Below are 25,130 nucleotides of genomic sequence, written 5' to 3' on the forward strand. Positions count from 1 at the left end.
GTCCGTACCTTGTGTCTGTCGGCCTTGCTGTGAGAGGAGCGGCCGCCCTTCCTCCGGTAGGAAACTCGCTCTGACGTAACGAAACCAGAGCAGGCAGATATGTGTTAATGAAAATCTTTAGACTATTGTTTTATTGCACACCTGAAACTCGACGTCCTCTCACGTCCCCGTCACACTGAATTATCCGTGTTTGGTGACTGCAGGTCGGAGAGGAAAACACGGCTACACCGACAGAGACAGAGGGGAATAAGCAGTGTGTAACCTGGTTTTGGTAAGATTTCAGTCATTTCACGGCACTTTTTGCTCCCTTTACATTCCTTCCGCTGCAGTATCTTGTTAACCTCTAAAATGGGCGTTATGAGCATTGATAATGTTGACTAGAGTAAGGTTGAGTACAGCTGCAAGTCAAAAATGACTAAATTGACATTATGTAGGTTTATGCCTGTTCCACCCCTGGATATCTTATAGCTACTGCTCTGTTGCAACATTACTAACAGCCCTCATCAGTGTGTAGGCGGTACTCAGGCATCACTTTCTACACATATCATGCTTTTTCTCCTGCTGTAACTTTTTTAGAAGTTGTGCATATATTTATTTGAAATGTTGGATTACTGGTGTGTTTTTTAGGAGAATGATCTGAAAACTGTCAGTCTATCCGACGTTTGACTTAAAGCAGAGATACTGTGCTGGTGCAGAGCTGTGAAGACCACATCCTTACCTTGCAGGCTTGTCTTTTTTTCAGAAATGCCCTGTTTTCATTTCATTTGAGACTATATTTAGCTCAGTGTGTGCAAGGGTGACCTGCCTCTTTCTCTCTCTCTCTCTCTCTCACACGCACACATACACACACACACACACACATTCGTGTTTCCATCACTTCAGGGGACATTACATTGACTTACAGTTAACCAAAACCACTACATGTCTAACCCTAACCTTAACAAAGCACCAAACTTAGCTCAACTTTACACCCAGTCTTTACCCTAAATTCAATGATTATTTTAAGGGGTCTTGCTTTTTTCCCCCATAAAAGAGGCGAGTCCTTATTTACATAGACCTACATTCATTTTCTGGCCCTAACCTGAACCACTGACCCAAAAACCCGCATTTTACCACTTGAGGACACAGCTTTCATCCTCAGTTGTACAAGCTGTCCATATTTACCTGTTGTTCAGTCTGGTGTGTGTCCCTGAAAGTGACTTAAGTCATACCCACATATATACACACACACACACAGTCACACATTGATTCATTTCCTGGAGACTTATACTAACCATAACAATAACAACCACACGCCTAACCCTAACTTTAACATTACCCTAAATGTACCTACACTTTAAACCAAGTCTTCATTCTAAAATTAATTACTTGCATTACGGGGAATTGCTCGATGCCTCCATGAGGGAGACAAGTCCACCAACATGAGGAATACCTGACACACACACACACACACAGTGTTTCCATTTCTGATCTGACAAAAACCCTCTCCTCTTCCTCCCCTTTGTTCAGGCATGGCTGATCTGCTAAGGCTGCTGCTTCGGGTGGCTGAGAAAGCGGCTGATGTGGCTCGGGTCTGCAGGCAGGAGGCTGCCCTCTTTGAGCTCCTCGTTCAAGAAAAGACTGGAGATGACAAGAATAAGAAGTTTGTCCAGGACTTCAAGACGCTTGCGGATGTTGTGATCCAGGAGGTGATCCGACATGACGTTGGTGTTCAGGTACGAGGAATGAGTGACACATGTGAAATGAACTGTGAGTGGAGCGTTTTATGGTCATTTTTTTCACGTCCTATTTGTTTCTTTGTCCAGTTCCCTGAAATGGTGGGCTTCATTCATGGAGAGGAGTCCAACAAGTTTGAAAATGGGCTTGGTAATGACTTCATATTGCACTTCACACAAGAGATTCAAGAAGAGCTTTTATTGTCAAATGCACAGCATCACAGCACATGGCAACATTGAAGGCCATGAAATTTGGCTTCTTCAAGCTGTAGTTTCCATTAGAGTGAAACAATAAAATATTTAAAATCCTTAAAAAAGGTGTGAGAGAAAAGAAAGATAAGACAGAGAAATTTAAATATATACAAATATATATATTGCACATTCATGCGCAGATGCAGTATTGCATATAATTGATAAAAACTACAGTATATTTTGTTTACTTTGGATGTGAATGACTTTATGGTGAAAGATGACTTTATTCTTCATCATTTTTTGCTGAAGCCAACACTCATATGTTTGGGTTTATGTAGGATCATTTGGGCGAGTACTATAATCTAGCTTTGAGTCCCGGTGCTCCTTGTGCTCCTCCTACTTTAACTGTCTCTCTTGGAAGGCGTGTTATGCCTTTATTGGACAGCCAACATTAGGGAAAAGACAGGAAATGAGGGGGGAGAGAGAGAGATAGAGAGTGGCTGCTCATTTTTGGTTTTTAACCTTTATTTTAATCAGAGTAGTTTCACTGAGAAGACTGCTGGTTGTTTTCACACGTTTTCACCTGGAAGCTGCCTGACAACAAATTTTAGGCATTTAGAAGCAAAGATGCAGCTGATTACTCAGAGCGGTGAACTGAAATAGACAACCTGACAGTAACTAAAATAATCTGGTGACAGTTTCTATCTGTTAAAATGTTGACCACACAAGACAAACAAGTGCTTTATAATAATCAGCCCACCTTCACATAGGTACACTAAATATTAGCAGGGTTAAATATAGACTTGACCTAATGATCTGCGCTGGAACCCCACAATGGCGAGTTGTCTTTCATCCAAAATGATCAGAACTTAAAGGAAACACATCAGCGTGTCACTGCGCTAATATTTAAAGAGTGTTTCACTATGTAAATGTCATCGTCTGTGCTCTGTTGTAATCCTCACTGACTCTGTGTAACTGCAGGTGAGAGTGTGACAGTCACAGTGTGTGGCACAGAGGAGGAGACTGCCACACTGCTGGCCACTGTGCTGGACGGTAACCACACAGCAGCATCTCTCCTGGCACGTGCCATTCACCAAGACCCAGCAACGATTGATGCTCACACAGAGGGTCTGTCGGTGCCCCTCAGCCCCTCCGAGCTCGCCATCTGGATCGACCCCATAGGTGAAAGGCTCAGCATTTTCCTCACTGCTGCAATGAACTCGTTCCAGTAGCACACTGCAGAGAGCAGAGCTGTACATTAACATCTGTTTGTCTCTGTCTTCTTTCAATTTAAGATGCCACCAGCCAGTATATAGAGGGCCGAGAAGAGGCGCTGGAGGAGGGCCACCTGTCTCCTTCAGGTCTGCATTGTGCTTTGGTTCTGATTGGGGCCTACCTCCGGAGCACGGGTGAACCCGTCATGGGCGTCATCAACCAGCCGTTCAACCACAAAGATCCAGCAGGTGGAGCGTAAGTTAAACAACTGACGGACACATTTCCTCTTCTAATGAGTTTCTAGCAGAGTGTGTACTGAAACCAGCAGCCACTGCATTTATGTACATTACAGGCTCTTAAAAAATGAATGACCATCATATTATGTTATTGGACCTCCTTAATCATATATAAATGTATTTAGCTTTCCACTAGAAATGCACAATCTCACATTAGTCTTCAATTAAATGTTGCTTGTGTCATTGATCTGGATATAGTTTCATCACAATTCATAACTTCATGCTCCATTATTGTTCTACACATTTAGCGTTTCCTTTCATGCAGCTAGTCCTTCCATATTGACGCATTCTTAAATTTTTTTAAAACAACCCCTAAAGCTCATCTGAATCAAAGTATGATTATATTTTTGCAAAGATTGTCAAACTTGAAATGTGTGTACGTGTGTGATGGCATTCAGTTATTTCCTGTGCTGTCTTCGGGAAAGATGACCAGTTCTGATCTGGCAGGACCATTGTTGTGACTGTTACAAAAACAGGACTTGTGTACTCACTTAGTCATGAAACAAATATGTAAAATCACCGTCACTGGTACACTTTTGTGGCTTAGAGGTTAAGACACTGAACATGAACTGCATTGTTCTTAGTTTGAATCCAAACAGGGATCTCTTTCCCTCATCTGTCTCTACTAACGCTACATAACAAAGGCATACAAAATGGACAAAAAAACGCATGTATGCCTGAAAGGGAAGGGTCTTACACAGTATGAACTAATGTCTTTGATGGTATCTGTACTTCTCATTCTGTTTGTACTTGTCTCTGGATCTCTTTCTTGTAACCTCACATAGCCAGATATCATCATGCAAGCTAAGTTTTTGCTTTGAGATTTAAGATCTGGAAAACATTAAGTGAGAAGCATCCAGTGATGAGTCTGACCAGATACCCCACACGTCAGATCAATCATCAGACTGTGGGGACTGTTAAGATGATGAGGTGACTCGTGACCTAATGAAACTCCTGAACTTTCGTGAAACAACTACACATACAAGACATTTTGAAATTAGAAACTGATTTTACTGCAGTTGAGGAGAAATTAAACATTAATCTCCAGACATGTTTTTGCAAACATTTGTGAGGATTCATTCTTTTTTTACTTGTCTCCCCTGAAGTAAAATATTCTCACATCACCACTGATTATTTGTGTTCACAGCTGGAGGGGGAAGCATTTCTGGGGCGTGTCCTTTGGTGACGTCAATGTCTGCTCAGTGTCTCGGCCCAAAGACAGACCAGCAGGCAGGCAAGGGCTGTCGGCGGTGCTGAGCTCCAGTGAAAAGCAGGTGGTGAAGGAGACCCTGACCTCTCTGTGCGGCCCCGACAAGCTGATGTATGCCTCCGGAGCCGGCTACAAAATCCTGTGTGTCATTCAGGGCCTGGCTGACGTCTACGTCCTCTCAGAGGGAAGCACCTTCAAGTGGGACTCCTGCGCCCCTCATGCCCTGCTCCGAGCCCTCGGAGGAGGGGTTGCAGACCTGACAAAGAGTTTAAAGTCCAACTCTGCGGGACAAGATCACCAGGTAGAACTGACGTATCACCAGCCTTACACCGAGGGTAAAGGTGCAGATCGCTGGTCGAATCACGGAGGCCTGGTGGCTTACCGAGACTGTTGTCAGCTCCGCAGCATCGTCAGCGCTCTGAAAGGCAAGCTGTAGTTCAAAGCAGAGTGGATGTAATCAACACAAGCTGACACACTTATTGTTGCATATATTATCATATTCATGTTTTCTATATTAGAGCATAGGATTAAATATTCTAATTATAAATCATACTGTATTATTTTTAACCAGATATATATGCAAATGTATATATGATAAAGTAAACATCAGGCCTGAGCTAAATAAAATTTGTAAATACTGTTTGCCTTAGTCTTAAACAGTTGTTCCCAAACTGGAGGTCGGCCTCAGCGGGAGAAATGATAAACCGACCAATGATCCAGCTCTGATGCTGGTGATCAAGATTCAGGTTTGCAATATTTGTTCAGAAAGCACAACAACAGGAAAAGTGCAAGGAAAGGAAAAACATATCAAACATGTCAGTCAAATCCAAAATATGAAGAAGCATCATCTTTTTCTCAAGTTCATAGTCAACAAACCAAGAGAGATGTGCTTTTTGTGTTAAAAACACACAGAAAAAGAAGCATGCAGTTCACTTTCTCAGTATTATCAATTAATGAAACGTAATAAATTGACACGTTGGGAATTGGGGATCAAAGGGACAGAAAGTTTGGGAACATCTGGTGTCCATCTCGATTGGATGGGAGGATTTTTTTCACAGGATGGTGGGATGGAAGTTAGAAAGTTTAGACAATCATAAGAATGCTTTATAACAATCATCTGAGAGTGATCATGTTGTTGAGGTGTGATAATCCAATTTGTTGACTTCCTCCTAGAAGCTAAAACAAGCCTTATTTGTGAATTGTGTTTAACTCAGGCCTGATAAGCATTTATTAAATATTACTAAGCTTTGTAACAGTTTATCTACATAATAGAAGTTATAATAGTGAGAAAAACGACAGTGCTCACTGCTGGACAGCTGAGGAACACTTCACTGCCAGAGGAAAAGGTGATGTGGCATTAAAAGATTGCTTCTGTCCTCATGTTTTCTGGAGTTAAAGGAGTCACAATTGTCGCTATGAAAAGTGACAGATTTAATCAAATGAATTATGCCCTATTTAACTTGTAAGGTTATGAATAATTTAAGTGAGTGAATGAGGCTCAAATCAAGCTGTGTGCAGGAATCTGCATCGCTCTGATACAACTCCTTGTAAGGAGCAGGAAACACATGCCCTGCCGTCTTTCCATGGCTATAGCACCATTAGTTAACAAGGTCAGGGAGTGGAAAAGACATATGAGGTAAAACAATGACACACAGAGCCCTTTTCAGCAAGGGGGTTTACAGTAAAATGAAATATTGCGCCAGTTTGAGGGGTTGGACCTATTTGAGCTCCTGTGAGGAAAATTCTTATCAAGATGTTTGCAGTGTAGGCATGTGTAAACCCACTGTCATTGTCACTGTGTGTGTTTAAAATCGTATAACTTGGATTGTTTAGTAATTGAGAAATCATTCATGTACTGAGCACAAAACAGAGGACACCTTGTGCATATAGGAAATCATCTTTATTTTGAAAACCAGAGAAAGCAGGGGAAATAAAACCCAACAGTGAAATCTTAAAACTGTTTTGCCAGCCAGGGAACTCGCCTCATAACTCCTTCTGCATATTCTGTTAAAAACTTTCAATGAAAACACAAAAACAAACAACTGAAGTGTTGGCTCTTCCATTGACTTCTTGGACTTCGAACTGCTACCTTTTTCAAACACACAGCACTGTACATTCTCAAGTCAAGGTGGACGTGTGGAAAACAACGCGCTCTGCTTATCGTGGTTACAGCTGTGGCTCCTGTTTACGAGACACGGAGTGAAGGAAGTCTTTGACAGTATGTCATGGTACAAAAGCTGTCTAAAAATGCGGTTAAGAACAAGGCCTTAATGAGTATGTAATAAGAAAAATTGCACAAATTGAAAACAAATCTTTAATAAATGTACTAAAAAGCATTATTAATCCAAGTAATCTTTCTGGATTTATCTTATTCTGCCACCAGTAACAATCTGAATGTATCCATTCCCCCTCTGAGGAGCCCTCAAGGCTCTGGCATGGCTTTTTAATCTTCCTTTAATCTTTGCAGGGATATTTTCACTTTAATTTAGTCAATTCTTGATCCAATTTTTAATTTACAACTGCTTGATTCATGTGTGGGAAAATGGTCAAATAGATACAGGAGGGGAAAAAAGCTATTTGACACATGAAGAGAAACATGGAAAACACATTATCCTGTTTTAAATGGACAACAAAGCTACCACACAAACCCACATTATGCATCACAATGCCATATAATGTTTCTTATACTTGGGCTTTCTCCAGAGTGGTAACCGGTCATGCAATTCAAATGGTGACTTTGAAAATCTTTCACTCCTTTTTAACTTCAAATTCTACCAAAAAAACAACTTGATTTGCAAATGAGCTGTTAGCTGAGCGAGCTACACCTCCTACTCAGCTGCAGCTGGAGGAGTCTGGTTGGGGATAAATCACTGATGACTGTTCAGGAACCCTCTGGTGTTATAACTGGGGTGGGTGTGCAAATTAACACAAAAGAACAAAAAAAAAAAGTCAATATAAAAAAATAGCTGCTATCATTTGCCTTATCACACAGAATTGCTGTTTCACTACACTCTCACAATATTCACATATCAGGTGTAAACAAGAACTTCTTTTAAATTAACCTACGCTGAAAAATAAACATGTAATTTCTATGCAAGAACCACATCAAGAAACCAAACCTAATATATAACCGGTTATTAGTTTTGAGATCCTTCATGTTGTTACGTACAGCAATGCAGAGGAAAGAATGAAGTTGAATTGTTTGCCCTTAAATCGATTTTTTGTTTGTGTGATATTGACATTTTGAAAGCTTATTTCTGCCCGGGTGGAAGTTTTTCTTTAAATACAGGCAGCCATGAGCCAAAAGAGATAATTTTGAGTGTAATAACCAGGATAACTGGAAACAAATTTGATGAGCTCTACTCGGTCAGGGGAAGCACTCCTATTTAGAAAACATTTTTGTAAGGTAGATTTTTTTGTATTGAGTGTAGAAGTCTTGGCTTAACATGCCCAAAAACATCATGGCTGACATAAAATGGCACTTCACTTGAAGAACACACTTAAGACTTACTTAAAATTGTGTAAAAATGTAGACAACTAGAATACATTTTCTCAGTCTGAACAATATAATAATAGTGCTGAAAGAAAAAGAAAAAAAAGACAGCACTGTCAGTTTCAATCCAGTTCAACTCTGCTTCATTATTTGAACAACAACAATTTTTTATGTAATCTTTACATCAATTTAAGACTCGGGTGTCTCTCAGCTGTTGTAACTGTCAATCAGCTGCGACATTTTCAATAAAGCAAACATCAGAAGGCAGATGCGAGGTTAAACAGCGAATCAACAGGGGGCAGTAAAGGCCAATCCTACTGCATCTTCTTAACCCTGGTAGAGAAAAATAACATTTCAAAATGTCAAAGCGTCACTTTTCACAGCGGCTCGACTGGGGTTCAACATTAAAAGATCACCACTGAACTGATTCCTGCTGTTACATTTTCATGTCCAGATTTTACATATCGACTACATCACAAGTTCACTATCGCTTCTTCTGAGACCAGATGTTCATCACTTCTGGCCGGACTAATGAACATGTTCAATTCAAACTTCTTCTACCTGTCATGTAAAAATAAACTTCTTTTGTAGTGTGTCTCACAGTACAGATGTGATTCTCTGGTAATCACAACACAAATATAATTCTAGTATAACCAAGTCTGAATGAATAGACATGATAAGTTATTACAACAGTGTGTAATATCTTCATTCTTAGAGGTTCTGTAATATCTTAACACTGAAAATCAACCTTTTTTTTCATGAGCGCAAATTTGACATTTGTCCACTAGAGAAAAATCTATTTATTGTATTTTACATTACTGCAAAGTAGAGGGGAAAACAAATGCTAGTTGTGTCCTATTCTTAATGCTGGAGGTTGACTGTATGACATCCACTGAAGTATGTATACAGAAATATCATTTTGCCCTCTCTTGCTGTCTGTACGGCTATTACCAGAGAACCACACCACTGATCTTCCTGGGAAAACAAGCAGCTCTCAGGCCAGTTTAACAATAAAACTGTGTCAGCCATTCAAAATGTGCAGCTTTGTATACAGAAATGATTCTGCAATGTTAAAAATGGCCGCACATTTCAATAAATCTGATGTTTTTGTAAATGTAGTTAAGTTTGGCTTGGCTGGTTTGGATTTATTTCTTGGATCTGGAAACAGATCCACAAGCCACTAAACATGAGTAACAATGACACAGTGAAGCTGGCCAGATCATTATAGTCTTCATGTTGATTATGGTCAACCATAAATCTGTCACCCCAATGTCTTAAACTAACCTTACACAAAACATTAACAACAAAAGTGAAAGAACTGAAGTGATAAAATGCAGGTGAATAAATCATGCATTGCAGGATTTGGCAGGAAATTATGAAAGGAAAACGTTTTATTACAGCATCCTGATGAGGATTTCAATGCCAAGGCTACAGTTGTCTCAAAGACAGACAATACAATAAGGTGAACTGAGAGGTAAAGCACCGTCACTGCCACCTCTTAAACCCTCATCCAATACTCTGACTCAGTCAACTGGCTCCTCCTCATGATCCAGTCTCTCTCTCCTCTGACTGATCTGACCGCAGCCTTCCCGGCATGCCAACAGGCAGGCGAAAGACAAACATGGCCATTATTTATTGTGTCCCTGTGTTGCTAAGTTGACGCACGGAGAAGTCAACGGACTTCACCTCTGGAAGGGTTTTCGGACCTTCTTCCTCCTTCTGGGGGGTTTGCCACTTTCAGCCCACGTTTCGCCGGACTCTGGCCGTTGACCCCCCGGCATGAAGAAACCCGTCTGGCTCGGTGGAGGGGAGAACGGGGGCGCTCCAGCACCAGGTGGGTGATGAGGGGGCGGACCTGAGGGGAAGAAGCCCCCATTGGCAGCCATGTCATTAGGAGGTCCTCCCTTGAAGATGCGGTTGAAGAAGTCCTGCAGGTCTGCAGGGTTGGTTGGACCTGGGGCGGGCTCTGAGGGCGTCCTGAAAGTAAGCGTTGGAGAGTTCAGACATCTTTTGGGTGAGAACCTAAAGTTAAATGATACTGTTTATTGCTGCTTAATTATTAACAGTCTGCTTGTTTCGCTGGTCATGTGACAGCAGCATGAGTGCAGTAAATTAAGTATATCTCAATAAAAATGCAAAGAGTATCATTTTGTTATCATTATTCTAACAAGATAGAACACAAATGCTTCTCCTTCACCATCAAGAGCAGAAAGCTTGGAAATATACGGGGGGAGTTCCCAGAAGCCATTTATAGCACAAGAATGGGGTGTAGTTATTAGATTTGCTGATATTTGGGACTGAAGGGAAGAAGATTTGCCAGTGTGGAAGAAATCAAGGAAGAAGGCTGTGGACACAGTGACAAACAATGACTACAGTAAATGTTTCCAGCAATGAGACAAGTGTATCACACCTCAAGGGGAGGACTTTGAGAGGTATAAGACAGGTTCAACTGAAAGATTTATTATGACAATGGAAGGTGATGTTTGCTTTGCAGAGTCTTTTTTTCTGAAACATTATGTTGTTTTTCCTTATTAAAGTACTGTCCTAATTTTGTTTTGTCAACTGATATATCAAAAAAATCATCCAAGAAAATCTTCATGTCATCACATGCCCAAAAAGAAGATTCTAGTCTGCCGTTGGTCCTTGCTTCATATTTTGAAACAGGTAAATCATGACAGATGTTGTAGAAAGTCAAATTCTCCGTAACTATCAGCCAAGATCAGTTTCTGAATGAATCTGGGGCAAAATGTAGCGAGGAAGAGCTGACAGATGAGGGGATGTACCTGTTTCGTGTGGGGTTGCTGTTGTTCTTTGCACCAAAGGAGATGTGATACGGCACACGGTGTGTGTCTGGAGAAATTACTATTCTTTGACAGCCAGCCCACTCTGAAACACATAAGCATTACAACAAGTCACAGAGAGATAAGTTATGATTTTAAAAAATCATTAGAAAGTGTGCTCAGAAGTTTTTCTTTCAGCTGTGGATGCAGACATCGAGCAGGGTGGATGCTGCTAATAATTTATGAGCTTGTGTTTTGTTGTTGATAAGCAGGACAAAAGCTGACATTTACCTGTTATATCGTACACCTTGCTATCCATACAGGCAAAGTATGTGATGCGTAGGCCCAACATGCTGGACTCCGCCCACAGGTCCCCCTCCTCAGCACTATGGCAACGGTTGCATTCAGCACAGAAGCGGGCCTCAGCTGGTTCACGATCCATCTCAAACCGCCTGAACAGAGACAGGTCACAAAAGGAAACATGACTGCGGCGATAGTCGACTACACAAGACACGATACAGCTGCGTGTAATGTTTAAACTTCAGGCTGAGGAAATGTTGCATGCTGATGCTTTTGGGGGTGCAGCGACATACTTGTGCTTGCCTTCACACTTGGTACACATCATGGTGTTCATGGCTTCCTTCAGGTCATCCTGCAGTTTAGTGAGAAACTCATTCATGGACTTGGAGAGCTCAGTTGCTGCCATGCGCTTCCTGTGTGGAGATGAAACAGAACTGCTTGGTGATGTGTCAAAACACTATGCAAATCAAACCACTTTAAATCAATATTCAATTTCTGGTGAATTAACAAAAATCAACTTAAAAAACAACAAACTGAAACGATTTCTAGTAATTTATTTGTAGAATATAAAAATGATGCTATTGTGAATTAATGGAAAGTGAAGAAAACTTTAAAAGTTAAAACAACTATCATGTAAAGCCAGTTGGACCTTGAGTGTGAGGGACTCCTCAGAACAGTAGTTACAAATACAAGATAAGAAATTAATGTAGAGCTTAGAAAGAAACTCTACAAGACTAAACTGCAAAAGAACCATTGTTTCAGTGCAACTGGTAAAATACTGAAAGACTTTTTAAAAACAGGCCACTAAATAATCAAAATTTTTGTTACAATAACTAGTTAGTATGAGTATTTTGTCCTGTGATCACCATTTTCTGTGTACTCACAACTCATACTCTCGTCGTGTCTCTGGGTTACTGACAATATCCCAGGCAGCCCTCAGTACTTTGAACGCTTCTCCAGCTCGTGGGTGTTTATTCTTGTCTGGATGGACCTAAAAGAGAAAGGACAGAGAAAAAGGTTGCATGAGTAAAGGCGCCTCACATACAACTTATTAGTCATTATTGGAGGCATCCAACAGTAATATTTTAATTCTTTCACACAAGCACAGCAGACACACCTGGACAGCCAGCTGTCTGTAGGCCTTCTTCAGCTCGGTCTCTGTCGCGTGGACCTCCACGCCAAGCACCGTAAAGGGGTCGAGCTCGTCTTCTGGGACCTCAGCCAATGCAAGCAGTCTCTCTAGCTCCTGGCCTGGTTGGTTTCTCCCTGCTCTGCCTGGTGACTCAGGGGTGGACGGTTGTGTGCGGCCAACCCTCCTGAACCGGCTCTGGACTTTCTCCAGCATGAACACCACCCTGTTCCAAAACCTTGAATCCTGAAAAGCTGCCCAATAGCGTTTCCCCCTCTCTCCTCCAAGCCGGACTAACGCACCCTTTAGCCACTGGGACCCCAGAATTACCAAAGCACAGAAAAGTCTGAAACTAGATAAGGCAGCTGTCTTTGCCCACTTGGCTGACCTAACAGTTTTATCCACCAGGTCTGTTCCAGTGCATTTCGTCCATTTCAAAATTCGACCAGCGTCTGCCTTCAATCCTGGTATATCTGTGATCTTTACAAAGAGCTGCTGCCCAAATGTGTAAAGTTTCACCCCTCCAGTCTCCACGCCGACTCCACAATTATGAGTTAATGTGACAATAATCTCAATCATCATGTGGACGCAGGAGATGCACCAGAAACTGAGAGACCCTGACAGCATTTCCTTGAAAGCTAAGACTAGCTGGTTTCCCGTCCGCCGCCGGCCCCGATTCTGCTGATGGTGATGGTGGTTACGTCTGCGGGTCTGCTTGTGCCTGCCACCACTTGACACAACATTGCCTTTTTGAAAGGAGGAAGATGAAAAAGCACTGGATGAACTTTGACTGCTCTGTTCTGAAATCGATCCACTGCTCCTCAGTTTGCACCTCCGACCAGCTCCCGCGCTCCTCCAAACAGACTCCCCATTCATGTGCTGCTCCTTTGCAGCTTCATCCTCCTCTTGATTTATAACCTGCGAGCTCTCATGACTTTCGGTGCTCTCATGCTCTAATTCATCTGAAACCTCCTCAGTATCCTCTTTGGCCTCTGTCGATCCACAGTACTCTGCTTCACCGATGCCAGAGTCTTGTTGAGTGGCTGGGTTTGGGGTGTCCTGAGCGTTAGAATTGAGATAGGCTGTTTCATCCTCCGGCTCCTTGTAGTCGTCTTCAGTCTTTCTGGCCTCCCAGTGACAAGACTGAGTGGGATCACCATCAGAGATCTCCTCATCAGTGTCTGTAACGCCGTCCATCTCCCTCTCTGCTGCCTCTCTCTCCATGTTCCTCACTGATACTTGATTGAAGAGCTGTGAAAATGGATTCTCATGGAAGATGATATCCTAAATCCATAATCTGTGCCAACATTTTCCCCAGGCTCTCATAAAAAAGTGAGGCTGGGGGCTCCTGAGGGTCTTTCTCAGGTCCACCATATCAGCAGTTGCTTCAGGGTGTCAGAAGGGTTTTACACAGCTCACATTGTGGATTGGGTAAATATCTGAAAAGCAACGTTAGAGTTATGAGTTATGACAGACTGCCTGCATGCACAATTCAATTAAGCAGAAGATATGCAATACAATTACATATACTCATTATCAACCCTCCCAGATTTTACCATACTGTTTATACTATGGACACTATTCATTTAAATTCTCTAAGATTATTACACCATTGTGAGAAAAATTGAAAAATCCAGGGCGCAAGATTGATTTATAGTGATACAATCAATCATCAATCAGTGTGTGATGAATTGCTGCACTTTTTCAAGCATTGCATTTGCTGAATTTGTCAAAAACAGACATTCCCATTCGATTATTGTATCTTTAAAATGTTCAATTAAATTTGTGCTGTATGACAGAGTATATCAATATCAAGATATACATTTACAGGTAACTGTCATGGACGATTTTATCCATATTATTCACCAAAGAGCAATAGAGCTGAAACCCTTTAGTTTGTTAAAGAATGTGTCAATCTTTAATCTTTAATCAAAATGCAGGTTTTAAAACTGTTTAAATCAATTATCCAGAAAAAAGTGTCAAACACTCTCTGCTTCTTCTGATGCTTTTTCTGTTTTGTATAGTTTTACACTGAATATCTTTTGAGTTTTGTAGTACCTCACCTTGCCTAGCCTTTTTCACCACTTTCAGATGTTTTATAGACTAAACAATAAATAGAAAATGTGTCAATCTTGAAAACAATTGCTGTTTACACAAAGAGCATTTCACATATATGAAATCTACACTAAATGTTGCACAGTATGGTTTCAGTTTAAAAATTCAAAAAAGGCTCTTGAAGGCATGTTCACAAAATAATAAAGGTATACTAGGTGTGGGGACAAATAAAATACAGTTTATACTTTACACTGACCACTACAATGAACAGGAGATCAGATCTGTAGCTTGATGTTATGCCAGAGCTACAATATTAATATGAATATTCGGCTATTTTTCACAGATGAGACACACTTCAGGGTTTTAAAGTTGTTCCTCAATAAAGGATTAAACTCAAGACGACTGAAGGAAATGTCATTCATTAATGTTTAACTTACACATGCTGCAGCTACATGGCCTTAGCTGTAGAGCAGAAGTTCATTACATGAGTCTCAAATCTGCTTGAACACGTACATTACGAGGCTCAGAGGAGTTTAGTTATATAACAAATATCAAACATAGTTTTGTTGTTGGCTAAGCTAACTCAGCTAACCAAAGAGAAAGTATGTAAAAGACGGGCTGCATAAACAGACGTCTGACCTCCTTTTACCATCGATCAAAAGTGGAAACCCCGCCATCAGTGCACGGTCAATCCTCTGTATTAAACTGGCTCGGTGACACATTTCATGTTAATTTAACTCTGATAGCAACACCAGCTGTTTCAAAGGAGGCTAATGTTAGCAGACGGCCAGGCTATTAGCATGAGGAAGCAGCCAAGCCAAGGCAGGATGACAGACACAGGCTAAAATTAGCTTGCCTCTAGGTGGCTAACCAGACAACATTTTAACTGAATAAAGTCTCAGATTAAGATTAAAAACCACAACACAGCTATTAACTAACCAACCGAGCAGCTAAGTGTTAGCTGATAGCAGTACGGAGCTCATATTAAAGCCTACTTTCACCTTCCTGTGAGCTTTCACCAGCAACATAAGATATATTTTGGACACCGGACGAGTCCAGTTAGTAACTTAGACTAATCATTTCTACATCTGCATTCAGACAAACCAGACTTCACATGTACCTCTCAGATAACTGTGTAACCTTGTTTGTTCACAGACAGCCAAGTGTCCGTGTTGTTTTTCTTTTTTTAGCCACTTCTTCTTCTCCTGCTCCTTTTTCCACTTTCTTCCAGTTTCTTCTTCTTCTTCCTCCTCCCCTCCTCCTCCTACTCCTCCTCCTCCTTCCTCCTCTTTATTTTTCTGACCGTCAACAAACAACACAAGTGCACCACTGCCACCTACTGATCTGGAGCCATAGTTGATCTTTAACAACTTTGTATATTTTATTTCAATCTAATCGTCCTGTTAAATAACATACAGTAGCCATTATAATATAGTAGCGTATAGTATAGTATAGTATAGTATAGTATAGTATAGTATAGTATAGTAGGCCTATAGTATAGTATAGTATAGTATAGTATAGTATAGTATAGTATAGTATAGTATAGTATAGTATAGTATGCCTATTATATAGTATAGTACAGTATAGTAGGCCTACAGTATAATAGGCCTATAGTATAGTATAGTATAGTATAGTATAGTATAGTATAGTATAGTATAGTATGGTATAGTAGGCCTATAGTATAGTATAGTATAGTATAGTATAGTATAGTATAGTATAGTATAGTATAGTATAGTATAGTATAGTATAGTATAGTAGGCCTAGGGCTATAGTATAGCTATTATATTGATATTGTGATATTTTATAGATATCGTCTTAGATTTTGAATATCGTAATATTGTGATATGGAATAAGTGTTGTTCCAAATTACTGATGATTATTTATCAAAAATCTCATTGCGATAATATATTGTCAAAATATTGAGGTGTTTGATCAAAAATATTGTGATATTTGATTCTTCCCTTATCGCCCAGCCCTAAGTAGGCCTATAGTATAGTATGCATATAGTATAGTATAGTATAGTATAGTATAGTATAGTATAGTATAGTATAGTATAGTATAGTATAGTAGGCCTATAGTATAGTATAGTATAGTATAGTATAGTATAGTAGGCCTATATGAAAGTATAGTATAGTATAGTATAGTATAGCATAGCATAGTATAGTAAAGTATAGTGCAGTAAGGTATAGTATATAGTTGGCCTATATGAAAGTATAGTATAGTATAGTATAGTATAGTATAGTATAGTATAGTATAGTATAGTATAGTAGGTAATATAGGCCTATATGAAATTATAGTCCAATTTGAAAGTAGTAGGCCTACTAGTATATCATTTCAGTCTTAAACCCTATCTAACACATTTAGGATGAACTGGATCCACAACTGTGAACCAGGCCCCATCAGTGACAAACAACACTAATGCTTTTGTGGCTGAAAAGGAGAAAATCCCTACATCCAGGTCCCGAAATCCGGAAAGTCTCCTAACAAGAGTGATGTGTATTACAGTAGTAAAAGTGGATGTACCACTCATATTAATGCCACAATTAATCTCATATGAGTGTATTGTACTCTCATTCACTTGTTCTGCAAAGACAGCCCTGACTCTGGTTAACTGATTAATCAATCATACTATTGGTTCACATGACAAAACACACAGAAACAATACACAACATGCAATTCATAAGTATTAAAAGTATTAAATACTTTGTGCAATATGATATCTAAGTTGCATTTGAAAGCTGCAAGTGAAGCAGGTGCACAAATACGACCACATATAATTATTAGTCTGTGTGTCATTTGGTATCGTTGTAATTATAAAACAGAAGTACAGCCAGTGCTGAGAAATGGATGTACCCAGGCCAGAAAACGCATTTTGTTTATTGTTGTTAGGGATGATATATTTGGAGGAATTAGCCCTTTAAACTTGTAAAGAAATAAACATATAAATATAAAAAGTACTGGGGAAGTTTCACCTGTACTCTCCGAATAATTTATAACCACCCACCGCCTACATAAAAACAGAAACTCTGTTGAGTAAAAGCCACATCTGTATCACACACTGTGTCTATTGTTCTCTATACAATGTTGGTGTGCTGACTGCTCGTTTAAGGGGTCTTTGACATGGAAAACTGTGGGAACCCCCCCTCAAGCCTCCGCATAAAAAAATAATCTTGAAGACGTATAGGGTTAATTTCAAGCCCCCACCACCACCACCCACATCTCCAATTTGAAAGCCGCCTCTCTACCGGGAGAGGAAGGCTCTTTTTCGGTCAGATGGCGTGCTGCAGTCCGCCCCCGTCATTCTCCAGCCCACACAGACAGCAAAAAGGCAGCCAGCAACCAATACGGTGCGCCGGAGGAGGATTTCTGCCAGTGATTTCAGACGAGGTACGATACGCAAAGGGGATTTACTACGCCAATCTGAGCCGGGGAAGCTTTCGGTAATAGGTAGCAGGGTTGAGAAACAAAAAGGAAAATAACTGCGAAGTGTCTTTGAGCAGGGTGTTTTCTCTCTAACATCTGGCTCAGGAACACTTGCCTCCAGTCGATTGTTTTATCTGAACTGGAGCCAGTAACCCAACTGTTTCTGCTTCAGTTTAAATGTAACGTGTTTGGTTTTTTTAATTGATCATCCGAAATTAGTTTTTATTTCTTTTCATCAGTTTCGAGCTGTGATATCGATTGACTGGAGAAAGACCTTTGCGTCTCCCTCTCTGCACACCGTCTACCTGACCGAAGAAGGTAAGAGAGGTTTATGTACTCGTTCAATCGTAGAAAGGCTTAAATGAAAAATATGTCTGAAAAAGTGAGAATAGCTTCCATATTCAGGGGTCGCCTTCTGCTTTAAAGTGTGCATTATTTCTCTTAATAGAGACACATACTATCCAGATAGAAAAGTCTTTATCTAAATAAATAACTTGTAAAGGATTTCTCTACCTGCAGGTTCATGTCTTTCATTTCTCCTGCCTAAACTTTCCAGTGCAGTGTGCCATGTCTCTGCCACGCACACTTGGGGAGTTGCAGCTCTATCGGGTGCTGCAAAGGGCCAACCTGCTGGCCTATTATGAAACCTTCATCCAGCAGGGTGGCGACGATGTGCAGCAGCTCTGTGAGGCAGCGGAGGAGGAGTTCCTGGAGATCATGGCACTAGTTGGCATGGCCACCAAGCCACTGCATGTGCGTAGGCTGCAGAAGGCCCTCCGAGACTGGGCGGCGAACCCTGCCCTTTTCAGCCAGCCTGTCTCAAACGTTCCTCTTGGGGGCATCCCATTGTTCAAAGTTGATGGGACGGGCACAAGTGGGCCCAGGAAGTCTGTGAGCAACGGCCAGCCGGGGTCACCATGTGAAAAGGAGGATCGGGCGTGTCTTACTCCAATGCACAGTGGTAGTCCAAGAAGCCCTTGCTCCCAGGCCTCCCCACAGCCGCCAGACACACACTACAGGGAAAAACTGTCACCCATGGACCCACACTGGCTCAGCCCAGATTCTGATGGGAACTGCACTTTGGCCTCTGCATCTGGAATAGAGGAGGAGCCGCCTAGCCCTCCTCTGCTGTCAACATGTCCTCCCGGTCCCTCCACATCTCCAAGTTCCTCGGCCTCTTTTGCACCAGCAGCTCTGTCAGCCTGGCCCGGAGGACAGCTGGACGGGGAGACAGCCAGGGCGGTTGTGGAGACAGTGGATAGACTCCTCAGGACCCTGCCTAGGTCAGATCCTGCAGAGGTGAAGAGTCTCTTGAGGTTGAACAAGAAGATGGCAAAGACTGTGGGGCATATCTTCAAAATGGGATCACAGGATGTGAACAAAGAAGAAGAGATCCGAAAATACAGTCTGATTTATGGACGCTTTGACTCCAAGCGGAGAGAAGGCAAGCAGCTCACACATCATGAGGTAAAGGCATCATGTTAATATACTGTACATGTCAAGCAATCTCTTGTCTATGTGCCATTTTCACAGTTTCCATCCGTCCTTCACTCAGTGCTTTTCCCTCCTCAGTTGATCATCAATGAGGCTGCAGCTCAGTTCTGTATGCGAGACAATGCCCTTTTACTGAGACGGGTAGAGCTCTTTTCTTTGGCTCGGCAGGTGGCAAGAAAATGTGCCTACACCTCCACACTAAAGCATGCAAGGTAAGGGTGCCGCGGGTGGAGAATTTGATTGATTTGTCAACCAGCAACTGATAGCAAGCAACCAACACACTTCACACCTGCTGGGTCTTGATCATGCCTTTATCTCAAGGAAATATTCCCTTATTTTGGAGATGAGCAGTCTGGAAGTCTGGATCCTCCACAGCACACATGATGACAATGCTATCCAATCCAGAGTAGCACCATGTTATGAAAAGCCACATGTGGATGATTGTGAATGAAATCTGGGAAAAAAACCTTATGTTTAGCATATTCTACGTGTGCCAGGTGGTTTATATTAGTCATCTGCCCACCAGCGCATTGATTTTCAGACCAAACATGGTTCATATCACAGTGGGAATTAAACTACCACCTTTGCTGTGTAATGAGATAACTTTGGGGTCTGACAGGAATACACAAATCCCCACCAGTTTGTTAATGTGCACAAAATGTTTTCATATATCTTTATGAAAGTAAACATCAGCAGTGTTTCTGGACACAATGCCCCTCAACAAGAGCACAGAAATATTTTTAAAAGTACTCTTATAATCATATTATAATACTGTCAATACTATAGCATGCTACATTTAAAAAGCCCCTTTCCAAGCAAATATTTTCAAATTGTCTTAATCCTAGAGAAAGATTTTCTTAATCGTGAAGTCCTGCAAGGTAACTGGGAAATAAGTAATAGTTACAAATGACCAAATATGTGAATGCTGAGACAAAGAAAGTAGTGCAGGGGTACTCTGAAGGAGAATGCCATTCTAAAAAATGTAATAATTTGACAAGATGAATTAAAGTTGTATTCAGTTTGACTTTTTGTGTGTGCTGCAGGTCAAATGCCGATGAGAACAGCGTACTGTCCCAGAAGAGAGCGAGACATGAGGTGAGCTAAAGCTTTCCTGCAGCGTGAGTGGATTCAAAATTCACATCACTTCTCATTTGTTTTGAAGTGACTCACCTGGACTGAATTGACAATGTTTTTTAGGTTATTGTGCCCGAGAGTGTCTCATCACTTCTCGGAGTGGAGGGCTCAGAGGCCTTGACTCAGAGGGCAGATGATGACAGCTTATCTGCAGAAAGCCTGGATAGTGTATCACATGGTAAAGACATAAAACTCATTCAACATCTCTTCCTGTTTTATAAGAGCATTTGGTGAAACCAGTGTTTGAAGATGGCATTTACACCCTTATCTGTCTGTCCTTTTAGACATCGGCTCACAGTGCAACCAGTCTCCATCTCCCCGCCCTCCCACTGACACCTCCAACCCAGCCAACTGGAGTCGCCATCTCATACAGCAAACGCTAATGGACGAAGGGCTGCGATTGGCCCGGATGGTGTCACATGATCGGGCTGGCAAGCTCAGCTTAGGGTCAGAAGGAACTCACTCCACAGGTGACTTTTCAAACACAATATTATGTGCTTGATGATGGACACAGAATCTGTTTTACAGTGTTTGCCCATCGTTGTGCAGGTTAAGGCAAAAGTTCAACATTTGGGAAATACACGCAGTGTATTTGCTTTCCAGTGGTGAGTTAGATGAGAAGATCAATAACCACTCTTAAATAAGAGAAATCTTCAATCAAAATTCTCATTTAACTCTCAGAAAGAAAGCAAATAAATGTATTTCCCAAAATGTCAAAGTACTGCTTTAAGTTGGAATCAGAGAGAGATATTAAAAAACAAAAGAGGACTTGATGTTGGGGTTGAATTGAAAATGGCAGACAGAGATCCCCTAACCTTTCCTGGCAATGAATATTTTATAGCTCTACAGCTTGAACTCTAGTGAGTCACAATCTCTTTGAGGTGACGCCTCCCACTATGCACAGCTGAACTTCACCAGACTGTAAATTATAGAGGATAGAAGTTAGAAGGGGAAACAGAAGGAGGTGGAAAGAGATATACTGAGAGGAAAAGAGTGAGAGAAGGAGTGGAGAGGAGTGTTACACTGTTATCGCACTTCCTTTATACCCTGTTTCTGTTGCTTTTTTCTCATGCATCACAGCTCCTCACAAGAAAGAGGGAAAAAAAGCAAGTGATCTGGGCAAGTTAGTCGTTCTGCGCTGTGATAGCCAGTCGAAGAGATGAAGCAAAGAGGAGGAAGCCAGAAAAGACATGAGGGGGCGGGGAGGGAGGGAGGGAGGGAGAGGAGGGGATAGGAAGTACTCTGTGGGCGGCTGAATCGGACCCCCCTACCCTCCCCTCCCCTCAGCAGCGAATGACGTCAGTGTGTTAGGTGCGTGGGCTGAAGGGCGGGATGGATGGGGCGTGGGGGCGAAGGAGTGGGAGGTAATTGGAGGGGCGTTGCATTGACTCACCAAGCGACAGTGTACAAAAATAAAACCTGTGGGTTGCAAAATGGCACAGTCTTTTTTATACATCTTCTCCCTCTACCAAAAGGACTGCGGAAATAACAAAAAATGACATATGTTTCATCTCTGACGTAGATCTCCCTCACTTTGTCTTCTATCTCACTCATCCAAGTTTCCTACTTGTGTCTCTCTCATTAGTCAGAGCTTTCTTTCTCTCACTTCCTCTCAACGTCACATTACTTAACTTTCGCTGTTTATCTCGACAGGATATCATCTCTCACACATCTTAACACAATACAAAGTCATCAATCTGATAAATCTAACCGTTATGTTTTTTTTCATGTATTTTACTTTATATGTGCTATTAAATTTTTGTGTTACAAATAAGATTGTTTATATATTATTATATAATGCTGTTATATGCTGTTATAACATGAGGACACCGAGGGACTCTAAAGGAGCAAATAAATGAATGAATACTCAATAAATGAATAATACTTGACTTATGAACACAGGGGAAACACCTCACATGTTATTTATTTATTTATTTCAAACATTTAGTTCATGTTGTGATGTGAATGCTGCAGAGCCGACAGGTGAACACGAAGTAATTCACAAGTTAATTCACAGATTGTCTTTGAAAGCTAATGAACGCAACTCAGAAGTGATTGCAATACACTATAAACTTAACCTGAATCAACTTTTATTTGATTCATTTAGCCATCCTGTTCACTTGATTTCTTGACTTCACGACTGCCTTATCACCAGCCCAAAAGTCTTCATCTTTGCAATAAGACTTTCTGTTATTCAACAGCTCAGTTTGGTCATATGCACAGTGATGACTTCACTGCATGTGGGAGAGTTTTCTTGCTGAATTCCCCAAACTATTATTCAGAGGTCTTAAAAAAAGCTGGTTGCATCTTGATTACACTGACTCAAAACAAATGTTTAGCCTTTATCTCAGTGTAACTGTCTTTCCGGTCATTGTAAAGCTCTGTGTGAGTTAAAATAGCAGAAATAAGAAGCGTGCTTTAGAGAAAATAATTTGAGAAAGAGGTTTTAAAAGTAAAGATATATGTTTATTATCTTCCTTTACTTTTCCAACTAATTTAAACTCACCATGATCAACAGTTTTGATTTCAGGGCATTAAAGATGTCTAAATTGATCCACTCATGATTTCAAGAACCACTTGTGTCAGACTGCAGTTGTTGTTATATTACAAGTTAGTCCTAAATGCTTCTTAGGTACTAGTCAGTGCTTTTTTTAAACAAGTATTTACTTCAAGATGACTTTAAAGCTTTTGGGTGACTCCTACCTGCAAGCACATTTGTGTCATCTTCAACTTTCCCCTCTCTCCATAGACCATGACATCAAAGTAGAGAGGCGGAGCTCGATAGCAGTGTGCAGGAGCAGCAGCCCTTGCATCACCAAAGATGACTCCAACCAGCGGGGGAAATGAGTACGATAAGCAGCATCAGGGAACTTGTGCTCAGGCCTGCCACTGAACTCCACTCAGAGTCTGCTGCACAGGCTGTTACCGAGCAGATTTCTCCACGTGTGCTTGCATCACTGACATCAAGAGCATCTGACGTGGCGAAGGCTCTCATCAGCATCAAAGTCAATATAGTAAATGTCAGAATTTACCAGCGACTGATATTATAAACCTGCAGTGACTTACACACACTCAAGTCGTGGATCAAGCTCGAAATGTTAATATGTAGGAGAAACAACCTTTTCAGCTTTATTTCTAAAACAGGCAGACTTTTTGTCCTGCAGGTTTTAACTGACAGTGGGGAAAAAATAACTGGTTTTACCGAGAAAAACCTTTAATTTGGTTGAATTAATCTGTTTGTTGTGAGCCGTGTTGTGTGTCAGATGTGCCACCTGTTTCACATGAAATGGGCTCTACACAGCAGGGGGCACTGCAACTTTGGAAATTCACTTAACTCACTCCAGGCTGAGTAACACGCTGCAGTTATGTAGAGGAAATGTGGTTTCATAGGGAGAGTTTTATTAACGTTTTCAGCAAGCTACAATATAATAATAGTTTGATAACTATCTCTGCAGCTCATCACCCTCAGGAAACAAACAGAAGTGCTGGTTATTAAAGACAATGTGTGATATTCTTGAACATCCAAAGATAAAGAGATAAAGAAGATGGAATAGTGGGAAAAAATGAGCATGTATGGCATTTGTTGATTCAGATTTTCTCGAGCATGTTCAACCATCAAGTTCAGAGGCCTTTTCTTTTGTCCTTAACTGCATAACAAGTCCTGGTTTGGCTCATCCCCTCTCTCCCATCTTTTACATAATTTTTTGCACCAATGGCTGATACTTTAGGCTTATGTTGTCATTCTAACTTTAATTTAATGACAGTATGCGAAAATATACTCGGAACACATTTGTTCAACTCACTGGCATGAAATAAGATAACGGATGTTTTATTTATTTCCAGTGAAAACATGACTTTTTACTCTCCTCTCTACATGAAAGGTTTCAGGGTCAGATACAGAGCAGCAGGGTTCAGTGTCTTGTGTCTAATGGGTGCCGTTGTATAGTCTCCGATGAACCTGTGTTCACAATTACATTTAAAGATCAGATTTTAAAAAACAACAAACATTAACAATGGTATTTTCAGAAAATGTGGTGATTAGTGTAGATTTTTGATACAATTTTTTTTAGGTTTTAGTAGAAACCTACAGTGAGGCGGTGTGTTTTTGGGATGTATTCTGTAGTCTTAGATATCAACACAGTGAACTCTACAGCATTTCAGTTTCCCATTATAAAAATAGGCATTTTGTCCTTTGAAGCTTTATGGTAAAAAAAAAAAAAAGGTCACTTTACTTTCTCAGCTCTAGACAAGTTAAAAACAGAAAAAGAAACACAAGCAGAGGTTTACAGAAAGAAATTTCATGGTGCTTGACCTCTGACACAGCAGCTCCTACCAGTGACGTCAACATATTCGGCCCTCGTGAGGAATTGACTTTATATAATGACACGCTCATGTTGATAAGGATTTTTTGTATACTTAATCAGAGTATGTCAGTGAGGTAGTTTGCTGTGCATCAGTTACACCTGCCTGTCTCTTGAGCATTAGTAACCTCCTCAGTTTATTATGTTGCAAAACAGATTATTTATTTTGTTACATCTCAATAAATGTTATTTTATTGCTTAAAGACGCAGCGTGTTGCATTGTGTTTCCACAAAGACTCCTCTTTTTTTTTTAGTCTTGGCAGCTCTGATGTGTGGAAGAGGAGCTGCGTCACATGGCCAGCAACACCTCTGCTGTCGTCTTGTTTGACGCTC

General features: G+C 40.9%; 3 protein-coding genes across 3 annotated transcripts; 2 read left to right on the plus strand and 1 right to left on the minus strand.

Annotated features, from left to right (window-relative positions):
• The first annotated feature begins 10 nt into the window (after positions 1 to 10).
• On the plus strand, positions 11 to 6,004 carry inpp1 (inositol polyphosphate-1-phosphatase). The gene is made up of 6 exons (XM_062442400.1): positions 11 to 271; positions 1,510 to 1,715; positions 1,806 to 1,866; positions 2,889 to 3,089; positions 3,203 to 3,377; positions 4,566 to 6,004. Exons 2-6 carry the CDS (start codon positions 1,512 to 1,514, stop codon positions 5,062 to 5,064), a joined length of 1,140 nt encoding a protein of 379 aa, XP_062298384.1. The 5' UTR covers positions 11 to 271; positions 1,510 to 1,511; the 3' UTR covers positions 5,065 to 6,004.
• A 623-nt stretch (positions 6,005 to 6,627) lies between these two features.
• Positions 6,628 to 15,641, minus strand: dnajc14 (DnaJ (Hsp40) homolog, subfamily C, member 14). Its single transcript, XM_062442376.1, has 7 exons — positions 15,506 to 15,641; positions 12,319 to 13,769; positions 12,086 to 12,192; positions 11,495 to 11,614; positions 11,193 to 11,353; positions 10,905 to 11,007; positions 6,628 to 10,098 (listed from the first exon to the last, which is right to left on the minus strand). Exons 2-7 carry the CDS (start codon positions 13,552 to 13,554, stop codon positions 9,804 to 9,806), a joined length of 2,022 nt encoding a protein of 673 aa, XP_062298360.1. The 5' UTR covers positions 13,555 to 13,769; positions 15,506 to 15,641; the 3' UTR covers positions 6,628 to 9,803.
• Positions 15,642 to 18,375: 2,734 nt separating this feature from the next.
• nab2 (NGFI-A binding protein 2 (EGR1 binding protein 2)) lies at positions 18,376 to 23,283 on the plus strand. Its single transcript, XM_062442424.1, has 6 exons — positions 18,376 to 19,275; positions 19,381 to 19,514; positions 20,346 to 20,397; positions 20,500 to 20,614; positions 20,721 to 20,906; positions 23,186 to 23,283. The coding sequence occupies exons 1-6, from the start codon at positions 18,376 to 18,378 to the stop codon at positions 23,281 to 23,283; spliced, it is 1,485 nt and encodes a 494-aa protein (XP_062298408.1).
• Positions 23,284 to 25,130: the final 1,847 nt, after the last annotated feature.

Source organism: Scomber scombrus, chromosome 3 (genome assembly GCF_963691925.1).
Source record: "Scomber scombrus chromosome 3, fScoSco1.1, whole genome shotgun sequence".
Classification (NCBI taxonomy): Eukaryota; Metazoa; Chordata; class Actinopteri; order Scombriformes; family Scombridae; genus Scomber; species Scomber scombrus.

Coding starts and splice junctions, on each gene's coding strand:
- dnajc14 (XM_062442376.1), bottom strand. CDS start 13,554: ATGGAGAGAGAGGCAGCAGAGAGGGAGATGGACGGCGTTACAGACACT. Junction 11,615..12,085: donor ACACGACGAGAGTATGAGTT/GTGAGTACACAG, acceptor ATCTCCACACAG/GAAGCGCATGGCAGCAACTG. Junction 10,099..10,904: donor AGCAACCCCACACGAAACAG/GTACATCCCCTC, acceptor GCTTACTTTCAG/GACGCCCTCAGAGCCCGCCC.
- inpp1 (XM_062442400.1), top strand. CDS start 1,512: ATGGCTGATCTGCTAAGGCTGCTGCTTCGGGTGGCTGAGAAAGCGGCT. Junction 3,090..3,202: donor CATCTGGATCGACCCCATAG/GTGAAAGGCTCA, acceptor TTTCAATTTAAG/ATGCCACCAGCCAGTATATA. Junction 3,378..4,565: donor AAAGATCCAGCAGGTGGAGC/GTAAGTTAAACA, acceptor TTGTGTTCACAG/CTGGAGGGGGAAGCATTTCT.
- nab2 (XM_062442424.1), top strand. CDS start 18,376: ATGTCTCTGCCACGCACACTTGGGGAGTTGCAGCTCTATCGGGTGCTG. Junction 19,276..19,380: donor AGCAGCTCACACATCATGAG/GTAAAGGCATCA, acceptor TTCCCTCCTCAG/TTGATCATCAATGAGGCTGC. Junction 20,615..20,720: donor CCTGGATAGTGTATCACATG/GTAAAGACATAA, acceptor CTGTCCTTTTAG/ACATCGGCTCACAGTGCAAC.